The 19,553-nt window shown below is 33.7% G+C and overlaps 2 protein-coding genes across 2 annotated transcripts; both read left to right on the forward strand.

Moving 5' to 3' along the window:
- Window positions 1-9,168: 9,168 nt before the first annotated feature.
- LOC138894375 (uncharacterized) lies at window positions 9,169-13,254 on the forward strand. Its single transcript, XM_070179071.1, has 6 exons — window positions 9,169-9,519; window positions 10,614-10,772; window positions 11,077-11,685; window positions 11,828-11,964; window positions 12,326-12,380; window positions 12,661-13,254. The coding sequence occupies exons 1-6, from the start codon at window positions 9,169-9,171 to the stop codon at window positions 13,252-13,254; spliced, it is 1,905 nt and encodes a 634-aa protein (XP_070035172.1).
- Window positions 13,255-14,379: 1,125 nt separating this feature from the next.
- Window positions 14,380-14,742, forward strand: LOC104090690 (protein SMALL AUXIN UP-REGULATED RNA 51-like). Its single transcript, XM_009595860.4, has one exon. It carries the CDS (start codon window positions 14,380-14,382, stop codon window positions 14,740-14,742), a length of 363 nt encoding a protein of 120 aa, XP_009594155.1.
- Window positions 14,743-19,553: the final 4,811 nt, after the last annotated feature.

Below are 19,553 nucleotides of genomic sequence, written 5' to 3' on the forward strand. Positions count from 1 at the left end.
TCATGCCATAATAATGAAATTATTTTCTTATTTCATCTCAAACCTCCTTCTAGATGTGAGCATGGTTTATTCACTACCACTAACACGTTCATATTTTTGCAAGAATGAATATGTATTTATAAATCACATGTTGTCACATTCACATAATGAATGAACCATAATCATCTATATGTGCTTTACAACATCTCATGTCAAATCGATGACAAACATTACTTTCACAGAGTGAAGGATTATTTTGAGAATCCTTATTATTCTCATTACACAATGATGACGATTATAATTTCGTCTATTGTCACGTCCACATCCATTGATAACTTCACGGTAATAATTTTATCTTCTTTCAGACTTATCACATACTGCTATCATATTCTCTTAAGGGAATGAGAATGAAGCAAATTCAATGGGACGATTTTTCACTTCTTGTGCCCATAATCATACATGAATTTGATCATGGCAAGACATGAAAAATTTACTACTTCGGGTGGTTATAATTTCATGCAAACTCTATTAGAGTTATAATCAAAGTTTATTATCTTTGCTTGTATTTAAAATCAAATTATAGAATTTCAAGAATTTAAAAGAGAACAATAAGTAAAAATACTTATCTTCAATCCAGAATTTATTACTCAAGGAAGTTCAAGTATCAATTGACAATCATTATACTCAATATTATGTAAAAGTTGAGCCCCATATACATTTCCCAAAGCCTGGTGACCAAAGCAGATGCCTCTACTCAATTGGTTAGAATTTCGTGCTGATAACGTATTATGAAACAATAAAAGAAGAAGAAGAGTATTGCAGAGAAAAGTAGGGAGAGAGAATTCTTATTAATTTGGAGTGAATTACAATGAAATAGAATCCCTTTATTTATAGGGAAAAAGTGACTTAACCACCAAGTAACTAACCCTAAGATCTCTCTAAAATATAAACATTAACCTTATATACAATTCTATTTATATCAGTTTAAAAGATGAAACACTTCCTAATTTTCATTAGATTTTTACACGTGCTTAATTAAAATGTTCAATAAAAAAGACAAAAATTATTAGCTGTTTGGAGATCGTTTTCTAGTATCTTGAATAGATAAGTCATCAAACAGGGCGGTCAGGTTGTACCACGCTTGTCTTGCAAAAATATCAAGATTGATTGTATGGTTTCTAAGTTTGGTCGGTGTACAAAACTCAGCAAATAATTTATTCTTATTATGTGTACACCAACTTGTAACTTTAATTTTATTTGATATCGTCGAAACACATCTATACTAAATAGATTGACATAAATCATAAAGGAAGAACTTACGGGTATCTCCTTGTGGTGTAAGCAAAAAGATTGATTGAACTACGGTTGAAATTTTTAGTGTCGAAATAAGCAAGTGTCATGCGAAAGCTAACAAGGAATATTTTTAACGATGATAAATCAGACAACAACGAGAAATATATTAAAAAATATATAAATATTTAATATATAAATTTTGATGCAATAAATTTATACATTACATTTATTTTTTATTATTCACCCGTTTCAATTTATACATTGCAATTTTTTTCCCAGTTTAACACATACAAAAATTTATGTTTCTAATGACTAAGACCACTGAGATAATGTGAAACAAATATTGCACTCAAACGGATTGATTGTATTAACTCACTAAACCAAATTATAACAATCAAATGAAAATAGAACAATAGAACACAATATTGACGGAAATAGAGAGAAGATGAACAGAGAGATTACAAACAGAAAGCTAAGAAGAAAGAGGCCGAGGAATTAGATAAAAGAGGAGATGAGAGAGAGATTCAAAAGTGAGCCAAAGCTGCACCATAATTCTCATAATCCCTTCTTTCTAACCTCTAGTCGTTTTTAACCACTTGCTAATCGGCCTGAATCTCAAATAAAACTCTCCAATATTTTACTCGGCCCAATATAATTTTTATTGACCCAGTCTCATTCATTTCTTCTAGTCTTTAGACCCTTACGGATTCAACTTGGTTCACAACCTAATGTGTACATTCACAGTTATAGTATCCTATCTAAATGATGTCATTATTTTCTGTCAGTATCGCGTCATATCCAAGCCCTTGTTACTTATGTTTGCTCTAATATGCATATGTGATGCCACTATTGACATGAATTTGGATACATAAAAGGAAATGAGCAAATGGAATAGTTATAGGAGTAATTAATTCTTTCTTTAACACTCCTCGTCGATCTTTTTTTTAACTTTCCTCATCGTTTATAGTAATAGTACCTTAGCTTTATCAAGTAGTAGTATTTTGTTTTCAAAAGAAAAGAACTAATATTTGCTTCTGGCAACTTGTTTCAGAAAAGAATAATGCAAAAGAACCAAAAAAAAATAAAATAAAAATATGCTTCACATTAGTTACAGTTGAAGATAAGCATAAGAAGCAGATAGTGAGGCAGCTTTTGAAATAAATAGGATACTCACAATTATGTCTAATATCTCTCTCCTAAACCTTATCCTTGGTTTAAAAAACCATATGTTCTCTCTACAATTTGATATAACAAATAGCAATATAAAGAGCTTGCTCCATCTCTTGAAAATTTACAGTTACAAATTTCACGGTAACCATTACGGGTGTAGAAAAGAAATCGATAAATCGCATCAAATCGATAATCTAAGTCAATTCGAAAAAAATCGATTAATGGTTCGATTTGATTTGATTTGGTATTAAAAAAAATCGGCCATAATTAATTTGGTTTGGTTTTAACTAAAATTAATTAAACCAAAATCAAACCAACCGGACACTATATATATATATATATATATATATATATATATATAATACGTCTTAAATATTTTCATAGTGTTTGTCATTAATATATTATTTCAAAGTTGGACTTAGAGTTTTTGAATGGTCCAATAAGTTCAATAGATGTTAGTAACTCAAATAAAGTCCAAACCAAAATCAAATTAATATTAATGCTAATAAAAAAAAAATTCAATTCAACACTAGGAATGTCAACAATGTTGGATATCTGTTTGTTAGCTTTGCATTGGTTTAGAATTTAGATAGTGAAAATGCATAACTTAATTTTATTTTTTTCTCTAGTGTTTAGTCATATAATTAATATTTATTAGCCGTACTTATTTTAGCATGACTTTGTATTTTAAAACTTTGATCATATTTATAATGGCTTATTAATTAGCAATATGTCTTTATGTGATTTTATTATCTTTTTGTTGAATATTTTAATACAATGACATTACTCATATCACATTTTGTGTTATTTTCTTGGGAAGCACTTTATATAGTTGTATCTTACTAGGAATAAAAATATATGTGGAGCACAAGTTAAATATTTTGTGATATGAAGATTTTACTAAACAATATTCGAAAAACCCGAGAAAATAAAAAATTCGACATTGAAAATTTTGATTTTTGTTGGTTTGGTTTATAGATTTAAAAATTTAATGGTCTGATTTGGTAATTAAAAAATTCGAATCAACCCAACATATATACACTTCTAGTTACTACCTACGGACATGGGCGGATCTAGAGGGCGAAAGGGGGTTTGCCCGGACCCTCTTCGCCAAATATTACACTATGTATATAAAATCAATTTTAAATTTTACGTGATCATTATAAATTGAATCCCGTTGATACATCCAAGAAGCTAAGTTCAACAGACAAGAGGGTTCATATTTTTTCCAAAGTTGTTGGTTCAATTCCAACTCATTATGATATTTTACATTTTTTTTAGCTTTGGCCGTCAGGTGTGGACATAAAATTCGAAACATCGAAAAATCGGATCGAACCGAATTAATTCGGTACTTCGATTTCGGTTCTTCGATACTTCGATATTAATTCGGTATAAAGTTTTCAAAATTTCGGTACTTCGATACGGTACTCGGTATGAAGATATCGGTATTTGATTTTTTACTAAATATTATATAGCATATGTTAAATATGGTGTGTATCCTAATTTTAATTAAGCAATGGTACCAGGTGGCCCAATCTTTAGAGATGTGCCAATATTTATATACCCCACTTCTCCTATTTCTGTGTCATCCGTTTACTTAATGCTAGAGTAATATGCTATTAAGCTTAATTTGCATGTTATCGGCAAGGGAACGTTAATCTGATTTGGTTTAAGATGCCATATTTCTGAAAAGGCATGCACTTTGTAGAATTCATCACTTGTCATGGAAAATCGGCATTAGCGAGAGTTTATGACCATTGCCATACATTAGAGTAAGTGGCGGAGTTAGAATTTTCATTAAGGGGTGTCAAAATATATAAAAATAAACATATCAGAAAATTAAGGGGAGTCAACAAATACTATATATATATATATTTATTTATTTATGTTTTATTTATCTAGACAGTGTATTTTTCTTGCAAAGGACACCCCTTCCTATAAGGTGGCTTCGCCACTAATTAGAGCATAGTGTGCAATTTTGAGCTTACACCAGAAGTGCAGAAATCATGCTCCACCATAAGACTCTATTGCTTGCATCTTTATTGATTCTATGGCATGAAAGTGCCTCTGGGTTGTATTAATAAAACATTTGTTTCTCATATAAGGAAAACTGGATAAAGCCAGAGTTGGAATTAAAAAATAAAATAACTTAAGCAATGGAGAATATGTTCCTACCGAAGAAGTTATCGTGCTTTTTCATCGAGCTCTTTTTACCCTCTCGTTTCATATATTTGCTCTACTAAAATTTGGTCTGCTTTATATATTTTATTGTTCAATGGCTGTAATGATCAAATACTTCTCGTTTCAAAATTTTCAATAATTTTGGCTGCCTCAATCTTATATGCAAATAAGGCAGCTAAGGTAAATGCTCTAGTAAAGTTGTACATCATTCTTTAATGCATGATTGTTGTTGCATTTCTTATTATCTTATAGAAATTTTTCATGCAAATTTGTTATAAAAATTAATAAATCGAAACAGTACCGAACCAAACAAGAAATACCGAGCCATACCGAACTATTTAGGTCCTGTATTTGGTATACATAATTGATAAATCGAATACCAAAGTACCGAACCGTAATTTTTAAATATCGAACCGAAGTACCGATGTCGGCGATCCGAGAGATTTTAATGCATAGGATAAAAGATAATTAAATTCCCATTTTCCAGATTTCTTTCCCGGCATTAGTGAAGTAAGATGCTTAATTGAACCAGTGCACTAAATTCACATGACATTATCAACAAACCTAAATCATACAAACTATTCTAACCAAACTTTAAATACACGATGCCTTTCGATTCAGCAAAGTACTTTGGACATTCCAAACGAAGATATGAATTCTATCAATATTTAAAATTCTTTTGTATTCCATAGTTAGCGATTTTCAAATATAATATATGATTGATGCGGCACTAGTTTGAAAGGAAAAAAACAAAAAATCTAAAATAAAATAGAACACTGCAAAGTGAGACTGTGAGAGACAAAAAAAACACAAGAAATTTTAAAAAGCACTCAAAAAGTAGGAAGAAATGTTAGACGGTGCATGAATCATGATAAGGCGAGTTAAAAGACGGTCTAGGGTTAGTTTTTCCCTTTCGTTATCCCGCCCCGTTTACCGTTTTCGCGTGTTTACTTTCTTTCGTGAAAAATCTCACTGCCTACGGAGTATTTGAAAGTTATTGCTCCAACGAATTATTCTTTTCCGTAAGAGCTTAAGTTAGAAGGTTATTAATGATGACATAACTTCACATAATATACTGGACCACGTACTTGTTCTTTTCCCTACTTTGGATCTACCACGTACAATCACTTTTCATTTGACTTGTCAAGTCTGTTTTAAATCTTAACTACTAATGCGGATATTTCCAAGAGACCGTACACTTTTTTCATTCCGAGGTGGTAATCTCTCCACGCCCGTTTCGAGACACCCTCCATTTTTTAAGGATGAGAACCAACTATAAACCACCTACCTCGAGAATTTAAGTATCCTATATGTCATTAGTCCGATCCTTTATAGGCATAAGATAGTTTGATATTTTGAATTTGGGAAGCGTGGTAATATTGTTCCCACATGGAAAGAGAGAGGTCTCTTTTGGAGCCTTATTAGCATTTGTCACTTTCATGTCTTTGATTCAGAATATATACTTTTAAGTGTGTCAATTAAGTACATTATATACTTATATATCATATAATCAAAGACCGGACTTGGTTATATATTATATAATCAATTAAGTACACTATATATTTAAATTTAAAATTCAAATAAACAGATATGTCTCTTTATGAAAGCATTTGTCCAGATATGTCTGTTTACGAAACAAGACACTTTTCACAAGTATTATACATGCTTTGCTGGAAGAGAACCGTTTGTATTTCCCCAATGCCTCAAAGCCGTTTTGTTTATAATTTCTGTATTATTTTCTAACGGTAGGACTATCCATAATAATGAACTTGAAAAATGATTCGTTATTAATTCCTAACCGTGCTTAACCTTAATTGTTATTTGAATCGGGTGGTTCCTCGATTCTTTCGCACTAGTTCTCAGAGGACCGGTACTGATGAAGATTAAATGTGTAACACACCGTCTATTACAAAGGAATTGTAATAAAAAGTGGGGTAACATCGAATAGGCGAGGCATGCATGCATGATTGTATGGTAGTCGTCTTCCACACAGTTTTGTGTGTGTATCAAATAATCTCTTAATAATTTCAAGCTATGCCAGTATGTACTGCTCATCTGTGATTAAGGGTGGTAATTTGAACACAAACCCGTTTAACCCGTTCAAGGTGAGCCGATTATTAACCTGTCCATTTGTTAAACTCAGGTCATCTTGAGCAAACCCATCTCAGCACATCTTGACCCAACTCATCTCAGTCTATCCATTTGAAATTAGGCTAATTTCTAGCCCAAATTGATCCATGAGTAAATTTGCTAAAATATATTTAAAATAATTCATTTTTTGTTTGATATGTTATATATGACCATAACAAAAGAAAAAAGTCTTATTTGATAATTAAACAATTTAAAAAGAAAATAACACACATTAATTTAAGTTTGACAAGAATTGGGCGAATTGGGTTATGCCCCAAATTTTAGCCCATTTTGATCCAACTCTTCTCAGCCCAAGTAACTTTTGGGCGAGTTGGGCTATCACCCAAATTTTAATCAATTTTAACCCAGCCCATCTCAGAAGTAACTCTTGGGCGGGTCATTGAGCACCCATATATTTAATCAACCCATTTTGATCCGCCCAAAATCAGACCAACCCGCCCATTTGACATCCTTATCTTTTGGTTCTCAGAATGTTCCGTGTATGCTAGCCCTGTAACTAACTTGTGCAATAGTTTAAATAAGGATTGACTGATAGAATTGTCTCTCGTGACAATCAATTTGAAGTGCAACTAACTCTTCTTAATTAAGAATCAAGTAAAACATAAACATGTTAGTTGATGGATCGACTTCGAAGGAGGACTTTGGATCTGAGTTAGCACACCAATGGGATCGATACAATGCGATCGTGATCTCATGGTTAATGAGCAGCGTTATTAAGGATTTGATAACTGAAGTACTTTTATCGTCTAATGCTCGAACAGTGTGGGCCACGTTCAAGGAACGTTTTGATAAAGTCAATGGATCGAGGTTATACTATCTGCGCAAGGAGATTTTCGCAATTACTCAAGGAATTTCCTTTGTTTCTACATACTTTACCAAGTTCAAAGATCTATTGGTAGAGTATGATTCCATCTTGCCTCCACCTCCAGCTGCAGAGTATGTTGAACAGTTGGAATATCAACATCCGTTACAATTTCTCATAGGATTAAGTGATAGCTTTGAAAAAGCTAGAAGCCAAATCCTCTTATTGCCTACCTTGCCGTCTATCAACGAAGCCTATGCAATGTTAGTTCAAGATGAAAGTAGGCGCATGATCACTGGTAGCAATTATGGAAATACAGGAAATAATGAACCTACTACTATATTTACTGCACAATCAGGAAATAAACAAAGAAGGAATTATAATTTGGAATGTGACTTTTGTCACCTAAAAGGGCATACTAGAAAAGACTGTTATAAACTAATAAAATGTGACTTTTGTAATAAAACAGGAACAACAACAACAACAACAACAACAACAACAACAACAACAACAACAACAACAACAACATGCCTAGTATAATCCCATAAGTAGGGTCCGGGGATGGTAGTGTGTACGCAGACCTTACCCCTACTTGGAGAGGTAAAGAGGTTATTTACGATCGACTCTCGGCTCAAGTTAAGGTGGAAAGGAAGAAGAAGAAGAAGAAGAAGAAGAAGAAGAAGGGGAGAAAGAAAGATGAGGGAGACGAAAGACGATAAGGCAAAAGAGGAGAGAAAGTAGTATCATATAGTAACAATCATGTAATAAAACAGGACATCTAAAGAAGAATTGATACAAGATTGTGGGTTATCCTCCAGATTTCAAGCCAAAGAAGAAAGTGAATGCAATTTTGCAAGAAGGATCATGGCAACAATCTCAAACCCCACCAATACCAAGCCATTAGACGAGTAATGCAGCAGTCCCATCCCAATTCTTCACACAAGACCAGTACAATCAACTTATACAACTGTTAAACAAGAACTCTGTTGGAGATGCCAATGCTCACATGGCAGGTAAATGCTTCTGTGGAAATGTAGAATTCTGTGAGAATATGGTACTTTGAAAATGGATTGTACATACTGGTGATATAAACCATATGACTGGTACTAAAGATTTATTACATAATAAACTATCAGTAGGAAACACAGGATAAGTTCAATTGCCTACTAAAGATTTAGCCACGATTTCACATATGGGGGAATGTCAACTCACAGGAGGTGATACTCTTAAAGATTTTCTTTGTGTCCCAGCTTTCAAGTTCAATATTTTGTCAGTGCCTAAGATGATCACAAAGGACTTGAAACGATGTGTCACATTCTTTCCACAACGTTGTGTATTTCAAGACCTCTTATCCGGGAAGGTGAAAGAGATTGGTAAAGAGGAATATGGATTATATGTACTGTCTTTATCAGTTAGAAGGAGAGTAAATCGAGCATTTTCAGTAACTAGTGGAGAAGGTGCAAATTTATGGCATCGACTTCGAAGGAGCACACCAGTGGGATCGATGCAATACGATCGTGATCTCGTGGTTAATGAGCAGTGTTAGTAAGGATTTGATAATTGGAGTACTTTTCTCATCTAATGCTCGAACAATGTGGGCTACGTTCAAGGAATGTTTTGATAAAGTCAATGGATCGAGGCCATACTATCTGCGCAAGGAGATTTTCGCAATGACTCAAGGAATTTCCTTTTTTTCTACATACTTTACCAAGCTCAGAGATCTATGGGCAGAGTATGATTCCATCTTGCCTCCACCTCCAGCTGCATGGTATGTTGAACAATTAGAATATCAACATCTGTTACAATTTCTCATGGGATTAAGTCATAGCTTTGAAAAAGCTAGAAGCCAACTCCTCTTGTTGCCTACCTTGCCGTCTATCAACAAAGCCTATGCAATGCTAGTTCAAGATGAAAGTAGGCGCATGATCACTGGTAGCAATTATGTAAATACAGGAAATATTGAGCCTACTACTCTATTTACTGCACAATCAGGAAATAAACAAAGAAAGAATTATAATTTGAAATGTGAATTTTGTCACCTAAAAGGGCATACTAGAAAAGACTGCTATAAACTAATGAAATGTGACTTTTGTAATAAAATAGGACATACAACAACAACAACAACATGCCTAGTATAATCCCACAAGTGGGGTCCGGGGAGGATAATGTGTACGCAGGCCTTACCCTTACCTGGAGATATAAAAAGGTTATTTACGATCGACTCTCGGCTCAAGTTAAGGTGGAAGAAGAAGAATAAGAAGAATAAGAAAGATGAGGAGGAGAGGAAGAGGAGGATGATGATGAGGAGGAGGATGAGGATGAGAAGAAGAAGAATAAGAAGAGGAAGACGAAGAAGAAGAAGAAGAAGAAGAAGAAAGAGGGGAAAAAAGAACGAGGGAGACGAAAGACAATAAGGAAAAAGAGGAGAGAAAGTAGCATCATATAGTAACAATCATGTAATAAAACAGAACATCTAAAGAAGAATTGATACAAGATTGTGGGCTATCCTCCAGATTTCAAGCCAAAGAAGAAAGTGAATGCAGTTTTGCAAGAAGGATCAGGGCAGTAGTCTCAAACCCCACCAATGCCAGGCCATTAGACGAGTAATGTAGTAGTCCCAGCCCAGTTCTTCACACAAGACCAGTATAATCAACTTATACAACTATTAAACAAGAACTCTATTGGAGATGCCAATGTTCACATGGCAGGTAAATGCTTCTGTGGCAATGTAGAATTCTGTGAGAATATGGTACTTTGAAAATGGATTATGGATACTGGTGCTATAAACCATATGACTGGTACTAAAGATTTATTACATAATAAACTATCAGTAGGAAACACAGGACAAGTTCAATTGCCTACTAGAGATTTAGCCACGATTTTACATATGGGGGAATGCCAACTCACAGGAGGTGATACTCTTAAAGATGTTCTTTGTGTCCTAGTTTTCAAGTTCAATCTTTTGTTAGTGTCTAAGATGATCACAAAGGACTTGAAACGTTGTGTCATATTCTTTTCACAATGTTATGTATTTCAGGACCTCTTGTTCGAGAAGGTGAAAGAGATTGGTAAAGAGGATGATGGATTATATGTACTGTCTTCATCAGTTAGAAGGAAAGTAAATCGAGCATTTGCAGTAACTAGTGGAGCAGGTGTAAACTTATGGCATAAACAAATAGGACATGTCCCAATGCAGGTTCTTAGGAAAATTCCTAGCCTACTGACTAATACCAGTTTCTCTTGTAACAATCAGTTCAATAAGTGTAAGACATATCCACTAGAAAGGCAAACTAGAATACCATTTACACTTAGTTGGAGTAGAAGCTTATCTAGTTTTGACTTGGTACACATGGATATTTTGGGTCCTATAAAGTTACTACTCATAATGGAATGATAGTTTTCTTACCTTGGTGGATGATTGCACTAGATGAACTTGGGTCCACCTTAAGTCTTATGTGGTCTTCTTATTCAAAAGTTTTATTGCTATGATCATGACACAGTATTGTAAGCCAATTAAGGTGTTTAGATCAGATAAAGAAGTTGAGTTTTTTAATCATTCTTGCAAAGATTTGTTTCAATTGCAAGGCATTATACATCAAAGTTCTTGCTCATACACCTCTCAGCAAAATGGGGTAGTTGAAAGAAGACATAGGCATATACTTGAGAGTATCAAAGCTATCAAATTCCAGGGACACTTACTTGTTAGGTATTGGGGTCATTGCATTGACTCAGTTGTTTACATCATCAACTTGATTCCCTCCTCAATTCTTGCAGGCAAATCCCTTTATGAAATGTTACATGGCAAACAACCTTCTATTTCACACTTGAGAGTGATAGGATGTCTGTGTTTTGCAACCAACTTAATCAAGCATGGTAAGTTTAAGCCAAGGGCTGTGAGGTCTGTTCTATTGGCGTATGCAGCACACCAGACGGGTTACATGCTATTAGACTTGGAGCACAGTGTTTTCTTCATTAGCAGAGATATAGTCTTTTATGAAGATATATTTCCTTTCCAATCACTGGACCTTGGTTCATCAGATTTTTTATGGATTCTACCCATGTTACTAGAATGGATTTTATTTATAGATTCAACTCCAATTGCAATTCAGGTTCCACACAAGGAACCATGTACATAATCAGCACCATGCTCTTCCACTTTACCTGAGACTTCCCACTCCATATATACTACACCTACTACAATTTCTGATAGTGATTCTATGCCTGATGGTTCCACTCCTGCTGATGTTCTAGCATTTAGCTGTGATCCACACACATGGTCAAGAGATTAGGAAATCAGGGAGAGTGTCTAAACCTCCCATATGGATGCAAGATTATGTTCCGCCTACCAAGGAGAAGTATGTTGTTGCTGCAAATATCCTCTCTCTGAGGTACTTACTTATGATCACATTGCACCTAAATATCAAAGCTATTTGTCACAGTTTTCTGTTAAAGTAGAACCAGTGTCCTACCAAGAGGCAGTTAAAGACAAGAGGTGGGTAGAAGCTATGCAGTCATAAATCAAGGCCTTGGAAGAAAATAACACATGAGATCTTGTTCCTCTACCCAAGGGGAAGAATTCTATTGGATGTAAATGGGTCTATAAGATCAAATACAAGGCGTCTAGTAAAGTAGAAAGGTTCAACATCATATTTGTGGCAAAAGGGTATAGTTAGAAAAAAGGCTTAGATAACCAAGAGACATTCTCACCTGTGGTGAAAATGGTGACTGTTCGGATTGTGCTTTCCATAGGAGCTTCAAGGCATTGGATCATCCATCAAATGGATGTGTACAATATTTTTGCAAGGTGACCTTATTGAGGTATATATGACAGTTCCATAGGGGTTCAATGATTCCACTGAGAAGTCCTTAGTGTGCAAACTGCTTAAGTCACTCTATGGACTTAAGCAGGCTTCTAGACAATGGAACATCAAATTAACCACAATATTGCAGACTTCTGGTTTTTCACAGAGCCACCTAGACTATTCCTTGTTCATCAATCGAGTGTCAGGAAAGTTGGTAGTGGGTTTAGTCTATGTTGATGACTTGTTGATCACAAGTGATGACATATTCTACTTATACAACAGACCAAGGATGATCTGCAGTCCAGTTTTAAAATCAAAGACCTTGGTGAGCTTAAATATTTCTTGGGCATTGAGTTTACTAGGAGTGACAAGAGGATCTTGATGCACCAACGCAAGTATGCCTTAGAGTTAATCTCTGATCTAGGCTTAGCAGGGTCCACACATGTCTACTCTCTTATAGAGCAGAACCTCAAATTAACTACCATTGAATTTGATGATCATATAGCTTCTACTGGTGATTCTATACTCTCTAATCCTGGCCCTTATCAGAGATTGCTGGGGAAATTGCTCTACTTAACCATTACTCGTCCTGACATTTTATTTGCAGCGCAGTGTTTGAGTCAATTCATGCATAAACCCAAGACTTCCCATATGGAGGATGCTCTAAGGGTCGTGAGATTTGTTAAGTCTAGCCCCAGTCTCAGTGTTTTATTGAGTGTTACCTGCTCATATTCTCTCTCAGCCTTTTGTGATGTTGATTGGGCTGCTTTCCCCAACACACGCATGTCTATCACAAGGTATTTTGTTAAGTTTGGAAACTCCTTGATTTCTTGGAAGTCTAAGAGGCAGTCGGCTATCTCTCGCAGCTCAGCATAGGCTGAGTATAGGAGTTTGGCCTCTACAATGGCTGAGATGATTTGGATTCTTGGTATGTTCAAGGAGTTGGGCGTCTCTCATTCTTCTTCTATTCCCATCTACTATGATAGCAAATCAGCTATCCAAATTATTGTGAACCTAGTATTTTATGAAGGAACGAAACATATTGATATTGACTGTCATTTTATTCGAGAGAAGGTTCGACATGGACTAATTAGTACCATCTATGTACTTATTGCATAGCAGGAAGCTGACTTGCTAACCAAGAGACTTGGACGATCTCAAAATGACTATTTGGTGTCCAAGCTAGGACTGAAGAACATCTTCAGTAGTCCTAGCTTGGGGGGTGGGGTTGTAAAGGATGTGTCCACGCATGCAGTGCCTTAGCTCACATGTGTGTTAACTGAATTGTAGTTAGTTCATTAGTTAATCATTGTAACTGTAGTTAGCATATTAGTCTGTCAATTGTACAACTATCCATGAGTTGGCACTAGTTAGTTGGTTAGAGTAAAAGTTAGTTATATAGAGTTGTACAGTGTATTTCCGATACAATTGAAGATGAATATTTCATTCTCTGCTTTCTCTTCTCGAAATGCCTCTTCTCTTTTCCAAATTTGATAATTGTTACAGCTCAATGGTGAGAATTTAACATATCTCAGCTTGTTGTTTATCCATTTTTAAGCTTATAATGCTAAATCATACACAACTGATTATTTTTTTAATTTCTTTTTTGTACAATGGTGGGTTCTTTAGTGATAGTGATTTATTAAGAATGCTAAATAGGGAAGTTGAAATTATGTCCAATTATTATGTAATTGGAAGAAGCGGCAGATATGACGTTAAAAAAGATGTTCCACGGATGAAAGGAAACTTCATGAATCATGAGTTCATGACTTCATTCACATGCTTTTGTCTCACGATATTTACACCAATTGACAGTCCAACCATGTCAATACCAACCTTATCTCTGACTCTGCCAGCTTCGTACGCTCACACTATAAATATATTATACATATAACCTACGTAACATGCTTTAAAAAATTAAAGGTGCCCAAAGAAACCCCTACCTAAGTAAAACCAAAAAACAAAACCTAGTAGCTTTACTTATTATTTTCCTCTATCATAATGTCAAAGGGTAGAACAAAAGGCCGGAAGAAAAATATCAGTGGGATAGTGAATCTGATAGCAGTGGTAGCAAAGCTACAAAAGAGTCTTCTATTAGGGAAGAAATTACCGTCCGATGATTATTTCGACGAGTCGGAAAACAACGTGCCGGAGGACGTGAAGGAAGGGCATTTCGCCGTTGTTGCGGCGGAAGATGATGAAGTGAAGAGATTTGTAGTTCCATTGAGTTGTTTAACACACCCTTCATTTTTGACGCTATTGGAACAAGCTGCTGAGGAATATGGTTTTGATTGTGAAGGTGCACTTACAGTACCATGCAGGCCAAGTGAAATGGAGAGAATTTTGGCGCTTATTTATACTTAGTTCACTCGTCACAGCTTAGTTTAGTAGCCTAACTCTTTGTACTAGCGTTGCTCTGTTTAATACTTCTGATCAATAGATAAAGAAGAGGAGGATAAAAAACTTATGATGGAACATTTATATGTTTGAGTCTATCATTTCCAAAATCTAATAGGATATTCCAACTTTTTTCTTTATAGCGGCCATGATTGTGAATTTGTATATCATACCTGCATGTGGATGTATTATGGTGCATACTATAATAGTAGAGTGGAGAAAGAATTCTAGTTCGATTTAAGGAAAAAAGTGATTTTAGCAGTGGACAAAAGTCTTTTTCCTAATTATTTTTTTTCTTTCTGTTTTTCCTAATTATTCACTTCTTCCTTCCTTTACTATAATCTTTTTTACCCTTTTGTTATTCTGTATGATAAGATAATGTGTTTGTCATAATTGGCGCCTTAAAGTGCTATTATTCAGTTGTTTCTTAGAAAAAAAATTCTATTTTGTCCTATTGAAATTAATAATTTCGTGATATTGCATAATTCTGAATATGCTGAATCGGAAGGTTTAGGGTTTGTTGTGGATATCTAAGGGTTATTTTATTTGATTATTTGAATAATTTATCGTACCAAAATTAGAGGATCGACTTACTTGAACATAAGCAAAAGTCTCTAATTTTTTTCCAAAGTCCTGTAAATGGTTAAAGGATTTTCAGCCAAAAGACTATACTCACTTGTCACTACCACTACAAGGAAATTAACATTTTAAAACTTATTCTGAATCCTTTCCTTTTGATATCCCTCTTTTTTTTCTTCTTTTTTTTCATTTTGATATTTTGAGCCCAATCCTCTATTATTTTTATCTTTAATTTTTTGGGGAGGAATTTTCAAAAACCACTATTGTTTAGTGTCTATTAACTTCTTATAGCTACCATATACATAATTACTTCCTATAGCTACTGTTCAGATGTTACACGACTGTATTTGCTGTATTCGCGATTGTATTCGCTATATTCGCGCTACTGTACAGTAGCGGAAATCGCCTAAAAATAGGGGAATTCAGGTGTTTAATAACAGAAATTAGCGTGTATCACTCCTAATTTAACTCAACAAAATCAATTCTAAAAAAATTTCACTGCTACTGTGTTGTATTTCATGTATTCACGCGACTGTATTTATAAATACATTGAGGTAAAAAACAGGGATTACAGATGTTTAATTATATATTCCATGTATTCGCGAGACTGTATTTATAAATACATTGAGGTAATCCGCCTAAAAAAAGTGATTACGGGTGTTTAATAACAGAAAGCGCAATATTGAATTGTATTCAATTTCACTAAATTGAATTCAGTTATATTCAAACAATAAAAAATCAAAAAAAAAATAGGATGTATACCATTCTATTCAATTCAACTGTATACATTGTATTTAATACACCGTATTCAATTCGACTATATTCAAACATCAAAATTCACAAAAACAGAATGATATTCGACTGTATTCAAAAAATACAGACCTTCGAAATACATAAATACAAGCGAATAATAATATATTTACACAAAAATACAATGTATTTGAGTGAATTTGTACAGAATATAATGTATTTGTATCATTGTATGTGACTAAACAGCAAAGAAGAGAAGAAAGTTTGTCGGAGATGGTATTTTTCGGCAGAGCAAAATACTGTATACATTATATTAAAACTAAAAATGGAGACTAACAAAAATACGGCCCTCAAATCTTCTCTGGCGTAGAAAATGTTACAATATCTGTCGTTCATGTTACAATACCCATACTCTACTTGGATTATCCCGACATCGTTTTTGCTCCCCGCGCAGTGGCCCCAGCCAGAGAGCAACAAGCTCCTCCTTGCTATGGATGAATTTGATTTTGAAGAAAAGGTCTGTCTTTCCCCTCTTTCTTCCAACAGTTTATAAGTATTTTCAATTGCAGTAACCCTAGAGGATTCAGCCAGAAAATTCACGATTAGAAGCAGAGGTATTTTGTTCGAAGAGAGAGAGAAAGAAGAAAAACTTTATTGAGATTTTGAGAGAGAGTGAAAGAAGAAAAACTTTATTGAGATTTTGAGAGAGAGAATCGCGTGTTAACTGAACGAGAGAGAAAAAAAAACATAAATAGCGTATTTCACGCCTCAATGGTAGTGTATACTATAAATGCCTATTTTGCTATAAAATATAAAAGGTAGCTATAGAAAATAATATTTTAAAATAATTTTAGTTTATAATAAATAGGGTGGCTCATAAGTATTTTTCAAATTAATAGCCAAACACAAATTGCTTTTCAGCAAAAGTACTTTAAAAAAAAATACTTTTGAAAAAAAACACTTATTAAAATAAGCTGATTTTTGCAGTTTGGCCAAACAGGCTATAGACTATTAACTAGTGCATATTGTAGAATTGTGAACTAAACATCATTAGTGAATATTGAATAAACTGCTTAATTAACAAATTTGAAATCACTAAGATAAATGAAGTACTATTCTATGAAGAAAACTTGTTAAAATCTAGAAGCAAAAGAAATTCAAGACAATAGCTGTTAATGTATGAAACACTAATACGTCAATAACAAGTGACCTATGTATAATATTAATATTCATATACAATTCAAAAGAAAAGGGGTATAATTAGCGTTCAAATCGGTACAAGTACGAGAAGTTAAGAAAAATCAAGAAACAAGGTACAGGTACAAGCCAACAAATAGTGTGGGGAGTAAAAATATTTGAACAATGAATATACTTCCAATATTAGATGATGGAAAATTAATTATGTCAAAAGATTATAGAGGTTGAAGTTTTAAGGCTGATGCACAAGAAGCTTAGATGTTTAGACATGAATTAGTTGATATCTGAAAAAACATTATTTGAAGTTAGATTTTAACAGAATATTTGGAAGTTGATCAACTTGTGTTTGGACATGAAACACCTTAGAATTAAATCCAGCCATAATATTCTAAATGTGAAAAATTAAAGTTGCATTTTGTCTCATACTCCATTCGTTCACATTCGTTCACTTTTACTTGTCCAGTATTCTAAAAATAAATTTTTAGTTTTACTTGTCACTTTTAGCATATCAAGAGAAGACAATTTTTTTTTTCTGTTATACCCACAGTATTAATTATTTATTTTAAATTATTTTCTCAAATCTATTTAAAATATGCATCAATTAATATGGGTATCATGGTAAAATATGTATTTTATTTATTATTTCTTAAGGGGTGTGCAAAGTCCATAGTGAACAAGTAAAAGTGAACGGAGGGAGCATTTTGTAGTTTCTTAATGTTTCATTTCTGTTTTTAAAAGTCCAGCCATATTTTTTTGTTTGTGAAAATAGACAAATCTATTCTCGTGACATTAATTTGAACAAGAATGGATTCATATAAATTGGGAAATTGATATGCAGACCAATTAAGACACGTTGACAAGAATTATCTCCCCTATATATGCTTTTCTCTTTTATATAAATATCGCTTTCTCCACCTTTCCACCTTAATCCCCTCCGTCGTGTATATATATATATGCCCAAATTTTCAATTATTGTGATGGCCACAAGCTATTGAGTTGCTTTTATGGAGAGAAGTGTGAATGAGAAATGTTTGATTGAAAACTGAAATAATCCTCCTCCTCATTTAATTAATTAATGTGGCAGACTTGGCTGCTAAAGGTACAAACACTGTAGTTTGGGGGATCCACTTATGTTTCTGGTTGTTGACAACCCCATTCCTTTACTTTTACAAGAGTAATTGCTCCTACGACTACAGCCCTTATATTTGACTTCATTTTCATTCTAGTAACTTTTAGCTCCGACTTATTGATGACTTGACATTTTTTGGTCGAGAAAAACCAAAAGTATGGCTAATTGGAAAAAAAGAATGAAAAGGAAAACAAATAAAATAATGGTCTTTTTTCCTTTTACGGATCTTCATATTCTCTTACAAAGACATTTTCTGTAAACGCTCAACTTCGAGTAGGAAACACACAACTTGCCATCTTAGCATTATAGGGTTTAATAGATATGGATTTGACAACTTTAGGTGCTTAATAGACTGGAGCTAAAGTTAAAATATCTAAATTAAAATTGAGGTCAAGATTAAAAGTTCGTCTGATGCATTTACCATTTGTTCAGTAACAAAGCGTAGCACGTAAAATCTAAATTGTGAACTCAAAGTCTGTCGCATCTCTTCTTTTATTGAACTCCTGTCTTGTCTCGTTATTTAGTACTCTCCTATTTTATGATACTATTATTATTTTGAAGATTTCAAATACATTTTATTTAATTGTGATCTTTTCAAAATTGTATAAGGTATTACAAGTAAATTCTTATGGTAATTATCAATTGGTAACTTAGTAAAAAATATAATAATCCGTCATATATCACATATTAAACTACACTAATAATGTAAAAAAAATATTTTATTAGTTCTCCTTAGAATTTTTTTTCTTTTATTCTTAGAGCTAAGGCCCATCGTTGAAGTTGGTTTTTCCAGCGTTATATTTACAATCTTAATCAGAAAACGAAGTTTTAGCTTGTCATTTTGCAATGAAAGCTACGTGAGTGCTTCTCACGCAATCTTTCATTCTTTCGAAGTACAAAAAACAATGAAATTTTGTTAGTTTCAGTATTCTAAATTCATTATATTAGAAGATGTAATTACCAGTAATGTTTATGACCTAGGTCGATATAACAGCTCTCCAGCAGTGAGTGCGATGTTACCTAAAGCGTAAAAATACAAAAATGGAGTTCCTATTCAGCAGGCTACTAAAAACTAAGATGAAGTATATCTTGAAGACATATCTGGCAAACATATAAACTGCAC

This window comes from Nicotiana tomentosiformis, chromosome 6 (genome assembly GCF_000390325.3).
Source record: "Nicotiana tomentosiformis chromosome 6, ASM39032v3, whole genome shotgun sequence".
Classification (NCBI taxonomy): Eukaryota; Viridiplantae; Streptophyta; class Magnoliopsida; order Solanales; family Solanaceae; genus Nicotiana; species Nicotiana tomentosiformis.

What these genes read in the sequence shown, in the direction of transcription:
- LOC138894375 (XM_070179071.1), top strand. Translation starts at nt 9,169, where the DNA reads ATGTGGGCTACGTTCAAGGAATGTTTTGATAAAGTCAATGGATCGAGG. An exon ending in TGATCACTGGTAGCAATTAT is followed by an intron (nt 9,520 to 10,613) that starts GTAAATACAGGA and finishes TATGTATTTCAG; the next exon opens with GACCTCTTGTTCGAGAAGGT. An exon ending in GTGTACAATATTTTTGCAAG is followed by an intron (nt 12,381 to 12,660) that starts GTGACCTTATTG and finishes CTTATACAACAG; the next exon opens with ACCAAGGATGATCTGCAGTC.
- LOC104090690 (XM_009595860.4), top strand. Translation starts at nt 14,380, where the DNA reads ATGTCAAAGGGTAGAACAAAAGGCCGGAAGAAAAATATCAGTGGGATA.